Source organism: Sorex araneus, chromosome 3 (genome assembly GCF_027595985.1).
Source record: "Sorex araneus isolate mSorAra2 chromosome 3, mSorAra2.pri, whole genome shotgun sequence".
NCBI classification, from domain to species: Eukaryota; Metazoa; Chordata; class Mammalia; order Eulipotyphla; family Soricidae; genus Sorex; species Sorex araneus.
In genome coordinates this window covers 98,023,893-98,040,771 of record NC_073304.1, presented here as the reverse complement: position 1 = coordinate 98,040,771, position 16,879 = coordinate 98,023,893, and the positions used below count along the sequence as shown (strand labels likewise).

Below are 16,879 nucleotides of genomic sequence, written 5' to 3'. Positions count from 1 at the left end.
GCTATTTTCCATCCACCCGGGACCCTCCTGGCTTGCCCGAGCTTCCTCTGAGGCGGCGTGGAGCGTATGGCCTGGCTGTGGTTCCTGAAGCCAGAGCAGGGCTCAGGGAAACCCCAACTCTGAGGCCCCCTCTCGCCTGGCGGGCAGGAGTGGATTGCTTGCTAGAGATTTGAGCCTCTTTGTCTCTGGGCCGTAAGGAGGAACCCTTCCCACTGTCTCCCGATTTGGGAAGCTCTGGGGACGCCGGGGCCAGTTAGGATTCTCTTGGCTCCCTGGGCCCGCAGTATCTTCATTAGCATTTTTAGGTGCCCTTGGTTTCCCTCTCACCGCTCTGGCATTCTCAGTCCCCGCCTGCAGGTGACCAGAGAGGCGCCCGGGCCTGCTTAGAGCTTAAGTGGTGTTTTCTGAACACTCTTCATTCAGTGCTCTGACAGTCGTCCAGTCAAAGACAGGTGCCAGGGAGCCACAGTGAAGAGGGGGCAGGCTCCCTTCCCCAAATAGGGGGCTTGCTCCTTCACCCCAATTTACTCTGCACCTTGGTGGCCTCTGTAGCATGCCAGATCGGATGTCTGAGTCCGCTAGTAGCTACCTTTGTGCTGTTTTTGCTGAGGGGGACCACATCTGTCAGTGATTAGGGCTAACTCCTGGCTCTGTGTTCAGGGTTCACTCCTGGTAGTGCTTGGCAGATGATATGCAGTGCTGGGGATTGAAGCCAGGTCAGCTGCGTGTAAGGCAAGCGCCCTGCCCACTGGACTCTGACTCCGGCCCTGGCTTGTAGCAAGTTTTATCCAGTTGGGGTTTTTCCCCTTCACTTTCCTCTCACACCTGAGTCCTGCCCTTCTAACCATTGAGGGCAAATTCATCCACTACCGTCTGGTCTGTCCAGTGCTGCTTTTCGCCCATAGCACAGGCCCAGGACTGACTCGGGCACATTGTCACCGGGCGCCCCGTCCAGCCCAGCGCCCATACATGCCCTTCTTGCTCTCACCCCAAGCCAAAGCCCTTATGTAAGCTGCACCCCTCCGTGGTCCCCCATCCCCACTTCACTCCAATCCTGATACGTCATCTTCAGCCGCAGGTCCTCAGCCCAGCTGCCCCAGCCCCTCCTCTTGAAAGCCCCATCATGCCCCCATCCTGCCAGGGTCACTGGGGCAGGAGGACTTGGGGCCCAGGACAGGGACCTGCCCCACTTCCTGGCTCTGTTGGACTCCTGCTCACCCCAGCAGTTTGTCCCCGCTCAGCCTAGACAAACCTTGGGTGTCCAGACTGCCCCCTGCTGGATGCCCGGGGTTGCTATGGCGACCGGCTGCCTGTCTTCCCTGCCTGAAGAAAATCAAAAAATAACAGCGAAGACTGTTTTATTCGGTGCCCCACCTGGGAGCCATTTAAGCCTCCCCATTCCTTTTGACACGTAATAATTTTTTTTTTGCTCTTAAGATTATCCTGAAATCTCACTTCCTCCTCTTCCCCCTCATTTCAAACCTCTGTGGCAGAGCCGCCAAGGGGCCTCGGTGCTTAAAAACAGACAACAGGCTGCGCGTGGCGGCTGCGCGCTCTCCCAGAGCTTCCACAATCAAGTGGGTCTCCTCCGGGCTTGTCACTTGTCAACAGCAGAGCCTGAGGGTGGCCAGGACGCCTTTCCCAACACCGGGCGCCCCTTCAGAGTTTGCAAAGCCCTTTCACGGCCCGTCGCTCATGGCAGCCACTTGTCTGGGTGCAGACCGAGGCCTGGGATTTTCTGTGTGTTCACCAGGAGCTGGCTGGCTTACTGATATGGGCCCCCCCTCCTGTGGCTAGGCACCTGGGATGACAGTGGTGTGTGTGTGTGTGTGTGTGTGTGTGTGTGTGTGTGTGTGTGTGTGTGTGTGTGTGTGTGTTGCTGGGGGGGGGGCTCATTGAAAGAATCTCCACCTCTTCATCCCTTCCCTGGATGGGGCGTCGCAGTATCTGGCCTTCATGGTGCAGCCTGAGGGAGCCCAGCTGGGAACAGGGTCCAGCCTGCTAGACTGGGCCCTGGTCCCCCTAACTGCCACCCGGGATCCCTTGGTTTCTGTTCTCCAGCTCGAGGCCTTCTCTGGCCCACTGTGGGACCCAGCTGGCCCATTCTCTGCCCCGGCCCAACTGCCATAGGTCCCACTATTGGCTGCTCTCTGCAACTTCTTCCCATCACAGACCCAACCCCCTCCTTCCACGCCATGCTGCTGGGGCTTTGCTGCCACTCCCGGTCCATTGTGGCTCCGATGTCTGACTGCTGACCCGGCACACCCCCAACCTTGGATGCACGAGATGCCCTTGGCCACACCCTGTCATCTTCCTGTCACCCAGATATCTTTCCCATAGTCCCCTGCCACGACACTCAGACTCAGGGATGGGGACAGGCCCCACGTTAGCCTAAAACACTCTCAGGATGCGAACATGGATGCTGCTGTGCTGCCGGGGCAGTCCGAAGGTGGGCATTGGCAGAGAGCACTGACCTTTGCCCTTGATGCCCCGCATGCTCTATTGGGGATGGGGGAGGCCGGGGGCCATGTCTTAAAGGCACCTCCCTTAGTTGAACTCGTTCACCTGAACTTGGCGACACAGATCAGACCCGACGTTACCCATGTGGGACTGAGCGCCTCTGCCTCGTGAGGAGTGCTGTGGCATTCTGGGACTCCTGGGTGCAGAGCATGGTTGCGGTCCCCTCCTTTCTCTTGGGGTCTTCTGGCAGCAGAGCAGCCTGGAAGCCCAGGCGACGGTGGGGTGGGGGGAGTGACGGGGGCTGCTGAGGTCTCTAACTCTAGGGTACACGGGGAGGTCGTGGTACTCCTGGGGTGTCCAGCCAGGGTGTAGCTGACCGCAGCTCTGCCCTTCACAGCAGGCTCTCTGAGGGTGGGGTCACAGTCAGGCCTGCTCGTCCCACCTCCAGCACAGGGCACTGCGCTCTCTTGGGAAGGGAATCCACACGAGAGGGAGCCCGGGACGGGGAGGAGAATTTTGGTTTGTTTTGCTCTTTGGGGCTCTGTGCTCAGGGATCACTCCTGGTGGGGCTCAGGGGACCATAGGTGGTACCGAGGATCGAACCCAGGTTCCTTGCTCTCGCTCCCAGTCCCATGGGCTGGGCAGATGAATGCAGGTTCAAACCCCACTTTCCCTCCCCAGGACTAGGGAGGGAGCAGTTAGCAGAGCTTGCACAGGAGATGTGGAAGGAACTTAACAGCTCTACTGGCCTGGCCAGGCGGCCTTGGGTCACCTCTCTGAGCCTCAGTTTCCCCTCTGTGAAACCTCCCTCCTGGATTCATTGCATGGGAATCATCGGGCGTCAACATGTGCTCACAAAGTACAGCAATGCTTCTTATTCTGGGCCATGTTGGGGCTCAGTCTCCTCATCTGTAAAATGGGGGTAAGGATGATATCGAGGGCCCCAGCTGCCACCCGTACTAAAGTCCCCTGCTTACCACCTTCTCTCCCCCAGCCCGGTCCAATCACAATGTCTTTCTCAGACACCCCAGAACTGAGCCCAGCCAGGGAGGAATGGACGGACGTGGCAAGGGGGATCAACATCCTGCTGCCCCCCCACCAGTTAGCAATGGTGCTGTAGGTTTTCAAGAGCTGAGGAATCTGCAAAGTAGTCATAAAAATATTTCCTCCATGACTCCAGCAGCCCAGCTGTTCTGTTCAGGAAAAATGCTGAGGGCTGAAAATAAAATCCAGGAACAATGATAGAAAGACACAAGGAAAGAGGGAGGGAAGAGAAGGCGGAAGGGCGCACGGCGCCCTGCCGAGAGGCCGAGGGTTGCCCAGGGCCATTCCTGGCTGTTCGTATCTGCAGTGAAACAGGCACCAAACTGCCACCGACCCAGCTCCTGCTGGGAGCCTCCAGCCTCCTGTGCTCCCGCTGTGGCTGGGTTTGGGCAGAGCAGGTGGAAGGAGCCCGCCCGTTACCTCCACATTGGCTCTGTCTTTCTGACAGCGCCCCCTCAGGCCAGTCCTATTTTACAGGCTCTGACGCTGAAGCGGGGGGAGGCGCTAAGGCCCTTTACCCTTTAGACAAGGCAGCGCCTGGGATGGGGGAGCTTTGCCTGCCTCGCATGTGAAGTTTGATGCCTCCCCGCCCTGCGGCCCCCTGCCCTAACCAGGCGTTGCCATGTAGCACCTTAGCACTACCAGCTCTCTGGTGTGGGGGACCCCCTACACCCCACCCTCACTCCCATGCACATCACCGGGGCTAAGCATTGAGTCATCCCACCCGCTCCTGAGTGTCACCACCCCCTCCACCAAGTTTAAAGGTTGGTGGATTAGAACTGACCTTAGTGGGGCTGGAGCGATAGCACAGCGAGGAGGGCGTTTGCCTTGCACGCGGCTGACCCAGGTTTGATCCCCAGCATCCCGTGTGGTCCCCCAGCACCGCCAGGAGTAATTCCTGAGTGCCGAGCCAGGAATATCCCCAGAACATTGCCCAAAAGCCAACAAACAAGCAAACCAACCAACAAACAAACAAACAAAAGACTGGCCTCAGTGCCTGGGAGGGAGAACCAGGAGGGGAATTTCCAGACTCCCATTTGACTGGCTCTGACCTGCCCACCCCTCCCGCTCTGTTAGGGGTCTGTATCTTGGTGCCCACTATTCCTTTCTCCTAGGGAGCGCACCCTTCTCGCCACGTGGCAGAATCTTACCACTCCTGTAAGACAGCCTCCTTGAGACCCTCTCCAGAGCGCCCATGTACATTCTGCCTTCTAGTGCCTTCTGTCAGGGTCAGGGTAGCCAGGAGCCATAGAAGGCCCTGGTCTGAGGATCTCCAGAGGCCGGGGCCTCACCGTGTCCAGGCTCACACCCAGAAGTCAGTTGGAAAACTGCGTCTGCCAGTTTCAGCATCACATCCTTCTCTCGCCTCTGGCCCCTGCACGGAGCAGGCAGGAGAGGCCGTGCTGGCTTAGTTGCAGGGGAAACTGACCTGTCCACACTCCCGCTCATTCTAGGACTCCCCCTCATGCCAGCCAGCCAGAAGTGCTTCCGGGGCCCCCAAGACTCCCTGGGGATGTCTGGGGGACAGGTGGGGCCTTATCTCCTGGTGCTGCTCTGTCTTGAGGCCAGCCCGTGCCCCCACAGGGGCAGTTACCGGCCGGCATGGAGCTTCCTCGACTCCCAGAGCAGATGCTGAGTGCTGGCCGGCAGCCTTCCCAGAGTGGGAGGGCCAGTCAGACGCGTGGGGGCGCCCCGGGGTGCAGGCGTGTAACGGGGCCGTCCGGCGCAGCCCCGCGTGCGTCACCAAGCAGCCTGCCCGGAGATGGGGGGCGAGCTTGTGGGCCGAGTTTGTTCACGACAAAGCGTCCCACACTTGAGACATTAGCTGGCATTTATCTTTAGCCACGAGATGAGCCCGCGCCCCACCCCCACCCCCTCTGGCAGGGGAATGAACGTGAGCAGGTCCCTGCCAAGTTCAAGAGCAGAGCCAGCGCCCAGGGGTCCTCGAGGACCAGGGGTGACCAAGTCTCTTCTGTGCTGGGGCTGACTCTGAACAGTCAGTGAGAAGGGGGCGCTCAAGTCAGCCATCTGTGTGTGTGCTGGGGACCCTCCCTGGCCGCCTCCTGGGGGAGCCACTTCCTGGATAAGCCAGAGCTGGGAGGAGGGGCGCCTGTGGGAACCGGGACTGCGGGGGGTGGGGGGGGCGGTGCAAGAGGGGCCCACCAGTCTGAGTCACGGGAAATTTCCTGCATGCCACCAGGCTGGGCTTGCCACCTGCAGGCAGGCGCTCCCGCACACAGGTATTTCTGACTCTTCTTCACGCCCTGCCAGGTGGTGTGAACATGGGCAGCTTGAGGGTGGGGATGCCCTCGGCGGGCTGGGCCCTGCCAGAACAAGGGCCCCAGCTCCCCCAGAGAATGCCTCCTCCCAGCCCGCCCTAGGCCTCCCTGTCTGTCCCCAGCGGCCGGTGGCACTGCCCTGGGAACGCACTTGCCCCCTTGGAACTGGTTTTCTTCCCAGGACTACACCAGCACTCAGCCCGATCCAGGGCCCACCTCTGTCCCCTGCCCACCTGGGCTCACCTCCACTCCCCTGTACTCAGGTAACACAGCATTCCGGGGTAGCACAGCATCCTGAGGTCACGCAACAGCCCGGGGTAACACAGCATCCCGGGTAGCACAGCATCTTGGGGTCACACAGCATCTTGAGTTCACACAACATCCTGGGGTAACATAGCATCTCGGGGTGACACAACATCCTGGGGTCACACAGTATCCCAGGGTCATACAGCATTTTGGGGTCATAATATTCCAGGGTCACACAGCGTCCCAGGGTCACACAGCATCCCGGGGTCACACAACTTCCCGGGGTAATACAGCATCCTGGAATCACACAGTATCCCAGGGTCACACAGCATCCCGGGGTAACAGAACATCCCAGGATCACACAGTATCCCAGGGTCACACAGTATCTGAGGGTCACAGCATCCTGGGGTCACACAGCATCCTGGGGTAACAGCATCCCAGGTCACACAACAGCATGGTGGGCCTTGTCAGTGTTGCCCAAAGTGGGCGATCCCTTCTCCCACCTCTGCCACAGGGGTGCTGATGGGGGGTGGTAGGTGCCATTGGAAGGGGGACACATTTCGTTTATTCATTTAAAGAATTTCAGGGGCACTGAATGACCTTTCTTCTCTACTCGGCAAGGTAGGCTGAGTTGGCTGAAAGCTCTGCAGCAATTGGCTCATCAGGCTCATTGCTGGGGTCTTTGTAGTTGGGCCCCACCCTGTCCCCCCCACTTCTAGGCTCTGGTTAGTCATGTTTTGGGGCCTAGCACAAACTCTCTCATCCTGGAGCTGAGTTCTATGGGAGGGAAGGGGCAGGAGACTCCAGGCTTTGGTGCCCAGGTGCTGTGTGGCCTTTGGCAGCGCCAGTGCCTCTCTGTGCATCTTTGAAACCAGCACGAGATAAGACAAGAAAGGGGAGGAGCCAGAGCATTAGCACAACAGGTAGGGCACTTGCCTTGCACATGGCCAGCCCGGGTTTGATCCCTGGCATCTCATCTGGTCCCCGGAGCATGCTACACGCTAGGAGTGATTCCTGAGCACAGAGCCAGGAATAAGCCCTGAGCACTGCCAGGTGTGGCCCCCAAACCATAAATAAAAGAGAGGCAAGAAAGGGGTTCTGAGGACCCCAAGGAGGGGCCCGGTCGAGAGCTCAGCTCTGAGAACTTTCCAGAAGTCTGTTTCCCTCTGGCCACGCCTTAGGTGGCCTGTTGAGCGGCCAGGAGGGGACGGCCTCCCCAAACCACATGCGGCCTTGGCAGGGCTGACCCCCGCACCTGAGTGACCCCGCCCGGCTGCCATTCCCCTTCTCCCAGTGCCCGGGAGTCCCGCTGAGCCCTATAGCATCACAGAGCCCAGAGTCCAGTTGCCCCGTCCCTGTCCTCCTCCCAAGGACCCTTCCGGGGAGGCGCTGGCCTCCGCGGCACCCCTGCTCCAGGACGGCGGTGCCTGTGTGTGGTGGAGCCCCCCCACAGCGTGCCCCCTTTCCTTCTCCTGCCCAGGACTCCGGCCTTAATGAAGCGGAAACAGCCTGGCGGAGGGAAGCCTCATTAGGCCTGATCTAATTAGGGGCCCCTCTGAGATGGGGGCTGGGGGACGTGGGGGGAGGCCCCTGTGCATGGAGGCCTCCCAGACACATGCTCCTTGGCCCCGGCCTGATCCCCCAGGCGGGGCATGACCACCGCCAGGCAGCAGATCAGAGAGGGTGGGGGGCGGACCCAAGGTCACACAGCCGGCAGGGGCTTTGCTGGGAAGCCCTAACCCCAATGGCTTTGGGGCTCTCAGTCTGGACAGGGCCTCAGAGTGCTCCCAGGTCTCCTTTCTCGTTCGTTCACCCCGCCTCTCTCCGGTGCCCACCCCTCATCCATTCTCCTCTGCGGAAGAGGGAGGCAGGCGCTGCACCCGGCTGCCCTTCGTTATTCTCAGCTAACAAGCTGTTTATGGGTGCGACACGACACCTGCTTTCTTCTTTGGAACATCAGTAATTTATGGGCATATTAGCGGCCAGGCAGCGGCCCTGAGTCCAGGCTCGACTGGGCGGCTGGGGGCCTCGGCAGGGGCCCGCTCACTCCCTGTTTGTGCTTAAGGAGGCGCCTTTGCTCTGGCACATGCTCCGTGGTGGCTCGGTCCCTGTTGCTTCCCCGCCTGTGGAGAGGGGCCTGGTGTGCCCAAAGGGGCTGCGCCTGCCGGGGGACCCAGCCGGTAACACAGCATCTCGGGGTCGCCCTGCACACCTGGCACGCCTCGGGCTGTCCAGCCCTCGGCCCCCACACCCTGGCACCTCCTCGGGCCGCCCCAGCCCTCCTCTGCCACCCTGTCCCCAACTTCCGGGGCTGGCCTTTGCATCTCCCTTTCTGCCTCCCTGCAGCCGGCTCTTACTCACCCTGTGGGCCCGGCGCCGCCATCCCCACCTCCTGGCCATCTGCCCCGTGTCTGCTCTGCGGGCACCACCCCCACGCCTGCCTCCCCACAGCCCATCGCTGCCGAGTCCTGCACGTGAGCCCGGAGCACTCTGCCGACAGTGAGCTGGAGTGAGCGTGTTTGCAGAGTGAGTGGATGGATGGGGTGGATGGGGGGTCAGGGGGTGCACCTCTCCCGACTCACGTCCTCGGGAGCCCCACCCCCTCCTCCAGGAAGCCTGCCCTGCTCCTTCAGGCCCTCCTGAGCTGGGCTGAGAGTTCCTGCCCCAGGGCACCGGGGCCTGGCGCTCCATCTGCAGCCCCAGAACTAAGCGGAGGGAGGAGGGGGATCTGGACCAAGTGGCTCACCCTCCTGGGGTCTGTTTCCTTCGTGGCTCTGGAGGTAGCCAGCAGTGCTGTCTTCCCTGGGGTGGGGAGGGGGTGGCGGGGATGCCTTATCAAAGCACCTCAGAGAGACTCCGGGATTGTTGTCCAACGTCACCCAGCGTCCATATGTGAGGTGGACAGAAAATGCACCTGGCCCGAGTCGTGCCGAATGGAATTCTCCCAGTCACACCCTAGGCCACACACATCGCCTTGGCTTTGGTCTCCGCACTGCGTCACTGTCCCCAGGCGTGACGTGGGAGCCTCTGCTGAGTCTATAGGGACTCATCAAACCCCCAGAGCACCTGAGTTCAGGCCTGCGAAGGGCAGGGGTGGGTGTCTGCGGGGCGTGGGGCCTCCCTGGGGACTTTGTGCCTCGTGCCTTGCTGGGTGAAAGGTGCTTCATAGACGGGGTGGGGTGCCATGGCTCCTGGGAAGGATTAGTGCATCTGTTCCCACTGAGTGTGCAAATGAAGGGCTCCCTAGGCCTGAGAGCCCCCTCCCCTTCCACCCTCCCCACGCCCCCCAAGAACTGGCGTGGTGCATGTACAGCGGAGAGTTAGGGCCTGGTTCTGGAACCTCCTGCAACCACCCAGGAGACACTCCTTGGGGCTCCCTCAGCAGGTACAGGTCCCCGACAAGGGCTCTGAGGTCACCTGTCTGCCTTGCCCTATTGGCATCCCCCAGGTGGGCTGGTTTCCTGCATTCACCAGGGTCAGCAAGCACCCAACCCCCCCCCCCAAGACTGGGGCATCCAGGCCTTGTTGGTGGGAGAGGGGGTGCTGGCACAGGCCTTCCATGGGCGTGGTTTCCCAGAGAATGGACCCAGGGGGGCACTGCTGGGCCTGAACCCTCATGGCATGGCCTTGCTAAATCCCCTATAGCACAGGGTCCCAGAGGAATTTGGCCCAGTGCCCTCTTTTTAGAAGCGAAATCACTGGGTGCCCCCTGGAAATTTTCCTTCTTTGAAGCAAACAGAAAATGTCCCTCAGAGGCACCCAAGGCTCATTCCACCCCACCCTCCTCCCAGGATCATTCTAGCATCGCCCACTTTGGGAAACATTGGCCTAGAGCGCCACAGGCTGGCCACCAAGTTCTGAGTCACCTCTCACCATGCCCGCACCATCTCATGCCCGCACCGTCTGAGCATCGATCGAGTCAGGCTGGGAGATGGGCATTTTCCCTTGTGTGTCCGGGTGCTGGAGACAGAACCCCGACATTCACATGTGAGAAGCATGCGTTGTACTACAGAGCCACACGCCCCGACCCCCAAGGACTCATTCTGCCCATTTTACAAATGGAATATGTATTCGTCATTTATTGCTTCTCAGCTCCGCTGAGCTCAGTCAGTGGCATAAAACCGCCAAGATTTCTGACCTCGCAGTTTCTCTGAGTCGGGAATCCAGGTGAAGCTTCGGTGGGTGCTATTGGCTGCAGAGCAAAGGCAGAGTGTCAGCCTTCTTCTGGCGGGGACCCGGCGAGTTTTTTCCAAGCCTTCCCTGCAGAACAGGCTCAGAGAGGTGAAGTGACTGTCCCAGGGTCTCCACAGAGGCAAAAGGCTGGAACTGGGACCAGAACTCCTAGGCTTGGCACTGAGGCTGCTCATCTCCTTGGCCCCCACCCTGCCTCTGACTTAAGTTAATAACCAGCTCCGACTTCGGTGAATAAACAAGTCTTCTGTACAACAGAACTCCAGACAAACACTTAATGAATGGATTGGCTAATAGCACTGCCTGTTTGCACACATTAACTGGAGTTCCCTCTGACATGATCCATGGGGACAACCTCGCCCAGGCCCTGGGGAGAAGCTGCTCCGCCAAACCCAGCTTCCCAGGGAGCCCGGCGTGCTCCCTCAGACCCAGTGCTTCTTGCATTGGCTTCTGGGGAGGCGTACCACTACCTGTTTCCAAAACCTAGGGAGCCTGGGGTTCCAGGCGAGGGCCTGAGGATGTGGTGCTACTCAGATCCTGGGTCACACTGGCAGTGTTTGGGGGCCTCCCAGGACACCCCTGATGATGCTCATGGAGAACCAGTGATCCAAACGGGGTCAATGACATGCAAGGCTCAACCCCTGTTCCCTCTGCCTGGCCCCTTCCTTGTATCCTTAAAGAGGGCCAGGAAGCAGCTGGGCTCCCAGAGGGACCTGGGTATTGTCAAACCCCTCCCCTGACTGGCCCCAGCCAGGACTGTGTGTGACAGGTGGGCACCCTGCTCGGTGGGGGTGTGGAGCGAGGAGGCTGTGTCAGGTCCGCACCCAGCCAGAGCCTCATCTCTCTGCCAGGGTTCTTCTCTGGACCTTCCCAGGGTCCCCCGCCCCCACCCCATTCTCAGTGCACTTCCAGATAGTGGAGGCTGCTGCCCACGTTGCTTCTGGAGAAGTTAATGTCAGGCGGCTGGAACATTTCCGATGGATGGAGGCGTGGGTGACCACGCCCTGGGGGAGGAGAAGTGAGAATTGAAGCTCCCCCCACCCCACCCCCAGCCTGGCCCCTTCTCCTGGGGAACCCATCAGTCCTTCCTGACTCACGGGCTTTAGAGTTTAATTTGCACACCTTCCAGCACCGGGGCTCTGGGTTCGGAAACTGGAGGACACCCAGATCCACCCCTTTGGATCCACCCCGTGGGGCTCCTGGTTCTTAGAAGATGAGCCTCTGACCCAGGGCATCCCCTTGTGAGAATGCTAGAAGGTCCCTGTGGAGAGGGGTCCAGGGGGAAAAGGAGGCAGAGAGCAAACATCTGGGTGATACAAGAACCAGAGACATATACCTGCATTTATCAAGCACCTACTGTGTGCCAAGCAGCACCAAGTGGGGCCTATCCAGAAGGTGCTGGTGAGAGCTTCATGCCGTGGGCCCTCCTGATGGGCCCATCTCACAGAGGAGGAAACTGAGGCTCTGAGCAGTACAGAGGTCGCCGGGTCAGGGGGCAGAGGATCCATATAGGCACTCTCCCAGCCCTGGGAGAGGGAGAAGGGGACTGGATCGGATGAAGAAATCTGAGCCCCTAGGAAGCTATTGGTGTTGGCCCCGTGGGTAGAGGGGCAGGGGGACGTTCCACAGCCTGTTCTCACCCCTCCCAGGGTAAATTAGCCCTGTCCCCTTGAGGCACCTCTGCCTGATGCAGGCTAGATGGGGAGGGGGGAAAGAGGAGGGGGGAAGCGGGGGTATGTGGCACCTCTGGGTGTCTGCTGGCAGGTGGGAAGGCTTTGGTGGTGTGGCCAGGCCCTGGCCCTGCGGGTGCCCCCGTCTCTCACCCCTCAGAGCAGCACCAGCAGGGGCTCTGACCTATGGATTTTCTGCCATTTCCTGCTCCTCTTCACTCCAGCCGGAGACTCGAGGACTTCATTATACCAGCAGCCTTGGCGACCCCCGCATGGAGGGCCGGGAGGGCCAGTGGGACGCACGGGCCTTCTGGAGGTGCCCCAGGCCACCGCCCTGCTTCTGGAGCTCATCCTTCTTGGGACACAGGGCTCCTTCAAGGCACACTCCCCTGGAGCTGCGTCCATGTCGGGGGGCAGGGGTACAGAGCCTGCTCGGAGTTTGATTTTTTGGGTTGGTGTTTGGTTTGGGCCATACTGGGCTGTGCTCGGGGCTTGCTCCTGGCTCTGTGCTCAGGGCTCACTCCTGGCGGGGCTCACTTTCCTCCTGTGCTATCTCTCTGGCCCTGCATTCAGAGACACCTCCACCCCATGTGTCACTCGGAGGGGGTTGCGCAGGGGAAGGACTCCACCAAGGTCACAGAGCAAGGGAGCGAGAGCTGAGAACCAAATTTCGGGAGTTCAAGGGGGCACGGACGTCCGTCTGCTCCACAGGGACCTCTAGCAGGAAACTGCAAGCTGCTTCCCACCGGCTCCCAGCCCAGAGACCCTTGCGCAGCCCCCACCTGCCTCCCGGCTCATGGTCTCCGTTTTTCTTGCTAATTAGAGGTCTCTGCAATGACTCCACCGTCCCAGCCATTTTAGAGCTGTCATTAATTTCAAGTGCCTTCAGAAGTAATCATCGTCGTAAAACCTCTCACTGCTGGGATGCAGGCGGGCAGGCAGGCCAGGCTGTGTGCCACCTTCCCTTGTCCCCACCCACCCACCCCAGGGACCCACCGCCTCTTAGAATGGGGGGAGAGGGAAGCCTGAAGCATCAGACACACAGGTGGGACTGCAGAACCCAGAGCTGCCTTGTATGGGCTCTGAAGCTCCGTGTGTGATGCTGGGCAAAGTAATAGCCCTCCAGGGCCTCTGTTTTCCCATCTGTACAATGGGGGCATCTTTAGCACCTGCAGGCGAGATGAAGCGAGTGAATGCAGCGCAGAGACCAGCTGACAGCAGGACTCAGTATGGCTCAGAGACCCGCATCCTCCTCCAGCCTCCCCTAACAAACCCATGCCAACTTCTCCGCCTCCTTCCCATTCACTGGGACCCGCAGATTTGTCATCCTGAAGCCAGGCTCCCGCGCCTACGGTTGAGACACGCAGTCTGAGCACAGAGAGGGGCGGGGACCACGCCTTGAAGGCCATTTCCGTCGAGGGGGGAGGGAAAAGCGAGAGCAGAGTAGAATTGGGTCTACTCTTGCTTGTTGAGTCTTGCAAAACCGTGACAGCTAGGAAAGGGGCAAGCCGAACAGGACAGAGGCTTGGAGGCGTTGGTGGGGGGACCTGGAACCAGGGGGCAGTGGGCTCGCCCCCATTTCTCCGGCGAGACCACTGAGGCAGGGAGCAGGTGAGTCGGGGGCGGAGACGCGGCGCCTGCGTCAGTCTCCGCACCAGGAATAGCCCCCGCCCCCGCCCCCGCCCCGCAGCGGGTCTGCGCGCCCGCCGGGCGCCTGGCGGAGCCTTTACGCAGGAGCGCGAGCGTCTATTCCTGTCGGGCTGGTGGGAGGCGGCGGCGCGGGAGGGCGGGAGCTCACGCGAACTCACAAACAGCGGGGCTGGGGGAGCGGCCGCGGCGCGGGGTCCACGGGCGCGCGCCGCCCCGCATCCCCACCCACCTGGAACTCCCCGCGCCAAGCCCGGGCCCCCGACTGGGTTACTCACGTTCAAGCCCCCCTTCCCGGCTTTATTAGCCCGGGGACCTTGGCCAAGTCACTCGCCGTCTCGGAGCTTGGGGCTTCCTTCTCTGGGCACCGGGGCTGCCGGCGGTCCTGCAGCCGCCCGAGCGAGGCCCGCCTAGGATGACGATGGACAGAGACAGTGAGGACCAGAGCCGATTCTCCAGGTAGGACCGCTCAGAGCGCGTCCGAGGGCGCCACGAGGACCCAGACTCCGCGTGGCCCCGCAGTTTGCGCGCTGCGCGCCTGAGGCTGCACAGTGGATAGCAGAGTTGTGCGGTGGGTTGGGAGGGGTCCACTGGTAGTCTCGCAATTGCCACCCGGGGGTCTAGCAATGAATGCCAGGCAGGCTCGCAGGATCTGGGGACTGTCGCAGGCTCTTGAGACCTTGAGCTAGTATTGGGTTGGTTGGTTGGTTGGTTGGTTGGTTGGTTTAACAGCTCGCCCTCGCCCCCAGCTGCCCTTTTACCTGCCCAAGCCCCCCATGCTGCTCTGGCCACGGGCTGGGGCTCACCCGCTCCCTGCCATGGGCATTGAGGTTGCTGGAATCCAACTATCTCCTAAGCTAGTTGAGTAAGGTGCCGCCGCTCGTCCCTCCCTATATCTGGCCGTCCAGGAGGAGAAGAAGCGGAGCGGAGAGGCCCAGACTGACCCCGAGCGCGGCCTCGGCCCGGGATCCCCTGCAGCGCTGGGGCGCCGGGCGGGAACCGGGCTCCGACCGAGGCTCTGCGCTGCCCTCTGCCGGGCGCCGGCTGCAGCGCGGGCGGCCAGCGCGGGCGCAGGGCCCGGCTGCCCTCTGCTGGACAGGAAGCCCGGCTGGGCGGGGACCCGGGCTGCAAAGCCAGGCGCAAGACCTTGCTGGGGGTGGGGGGTGGGGGGGTGTCCAGCCGCCGAGCTAGCGGGCTTCCTCTCTGTCCCCCCGGAGCTTCTCTCTCTCTCTCTCTACCTCCAGGACATCAGGAGGCCTCCCTCCCAACGGGGATTCTCGAACAAGGCGCTGGGCTGGGGTCGCTACCCTGACCCTTACACGCTGCCCTCCAAACAACCCTGGCCGGGCCTATGGGGCCCTGGCCGTTCACGTGCGTGTGTTCTTCGCCACGGCAGTATGCAGTGACCCCCCCCCCCCTTTCTCCCTGCACTAATATGTGTGAGCATATTCGCGCGCTTACATGCACATGCATGTGGCCACACGCGAGGCTGCGCGCACACACCTAGGGGGAATCACCGGCTGGACTCCCCGAGGCCACACCGGCCCGGGACTCGCCGGACACTATCCCCCGACCCCCGCTCCAGACTCGGAGGGGTGCGGCCGTGCGCTAGGCTGGAGTCCTCCCGGCCTGTGTGGCTGCCCGCCGCGGTTCAGGGGTAGCGGTTGGGGCGCCCCGACCCCCGTGCGCTGAAAGGGAGCCGAGTCCCCCTCTTCACCTCCCCCACCTGGCTGGGGCGGCCGCGCCTCTCCTCCCCCGCCCGCTCCTCCCTCCCGCCGTCCCTCCTCCCTCCCCGCGCGCTCCGCACCTCCCTCCCCGCGCCGCGGCAGAGCGCGGAGCCCGGGCGGGAGCCGGCGCGGGAGCCGGAGCGGGCGGCTGGCCACAGCGCGGCGGAGCGGCGGGTCCAGATCGCGGTCCGGGCGGGGGGCGCGCCGAGTGCCCCCCGCGCCGCCCCGGCCCCTCTCCCGGCGCGGGGCTGCCTACAGCATGCGCGTCCGCTGCCCGCCGGCTGCAGCCCCGGCCCCGGCCCCACGGCGGAGCGTGCCCGGCCTCGACCCCCGCCCCAGCGGCAGAGGCGGCGGCGGCGGCGGCGGCCCCAGGCCGGCCCGGGGCGCAGAGCCGGGCTCGCGGGGTTCGCGCCGCGCGTCCTGAGCGCGCCCAGCCCGGCCGGCCGCGGCCTCCCGCCTCCCCCGCCGGCCCCTGCCCGGCGCCGGCTCGGCCGCCCGCCCGCGCGCGCGGGGCTCACAGACGGCCGGCGGCCCCGCGAGGGCGCGGACAGGCGGCGGAGGTGGGGACGGAGGGGGCTGGGCCGGGGCCGAGGCCCGCGGGGAGACATGCGATTGGTGACCGAGGCGAGCGGACGGACAGCGCGCCCGAGATGCAGGTGAGCCCCGCGGCCGCGGCCCAGCCCCGGGCGGCACCCGGGCAGCGAGCGCGCCCGGGGGCCCTCCTGGGGCCGCGGGGCACCCCGGAGCCTCCCGGCCCCCCTTTCCCTTTAGGGGGTCATAGACCCGAACCCCTCCATCCTCAGAACTGAAGCGTCTTCCTTCCCTATTCCTCTCACCCCGGCAGATTCCGGGGTGACTAGCTGCGCCCCTCGGCGCCGTGCAGGGACCCCCACCCGCTTCCCGGTCCAGCCCGTCCTCTTTCCGCCTCCCATTCTGGGCACGGGCGCCCTGTAGGAGGAGCCCCAGCCCAGCGCGGGCGGCTGCTGCTCTCCGTACCCCCCAGAGTCGCCACCACCCTCCAGCCCTAGCCCTGCGCCCCAGCCCGGTTGCGGCGCTGGGGACCAGATTCACAGGCTCCAGCCCGGGGCTGCCCTCCCCCGCGCGACCAGGAGCTGCCCTGTCCGGCTCCTGCCCAGCGCTGGGGGGAGGTAGGGGAGATGCCAGGGTGTTAGGGTGGGGAGGACCCCGGAACCCTTGAGGGCCGCCCCTTTGTCTTCAGCACAGGCTTCCCACCTCCTCCTGCCCCACTTTTCATTCTGAGGCAGAACTGGTGGGAGGTGGGAGCCCGGCTGGGAAACTGGGAGGTGAGGGGGGAGCCTCTGGCTCTGCCCCCCCCCCAGACTCCCGTTTCCTGTTCCCCAAGGCACCCAGGACCCCAGCAATGTCCCTCTCGGTGGCCTGAGTCTGGAGGGGTGTGGCAGGTGGGGGCAGCCCTTGTGTATCCCCTCCAGCCCCAGGTGCTGGGCCAGCAGCTTCTCTTCTTTGTTCTCCAGGTTCTGGGGTCAGGCAGGGGTGGAGGGTGGAGGGGTAGTACAGGAGTTTCGGGTTGGTACCATCTGGGCAAGCCCCTTCCCTGCCAGTATGGCCCTCCCTCAATTCTCTGCCTTGCTGGGGC

At 62.6% G+C, this 16,879-nt stretch overlaps 1 protein-coding gene across 7 annotated transcripts in view; it reads left to right on the top strand.

Moving 5' to 3' along the window:
• The window catches only part of LINGO1 (leucine rich repeat and Ig domain containing 1), a 158,127-nt gene that overhangs the window by 127,352 nt on the left and 13,896 nt on the right, over positions 1 to 16,879 (top strand). Inside the window, exon 1 of one of the 7 annotated variants that reach the window (XM_055130937.1) lies at positions 13,369 to 13,501. The exons of 4 other annotated variants lie outside the window; for them this stretch is intronic. Coding sequence is in view for 1 of the 3 variants with exons in the window: in XM_055130931.1 (XP_054986906.1) it covers positions 15,915 to 15,920 (6 nt within the window). In the remaining 2 variants the exon portion in view is untranslated. Of the gene's footprint in view, positions 1 to 13,368; positions 13,502 to 13,667; positions 13,997 to 15,766; positions 15,921 to 16,879 lie in introns of those variants that run through there. 2 more of the 7 variants (XM_055130934.1, XM_055130931.1) reach the window with 2 other exon arrangements.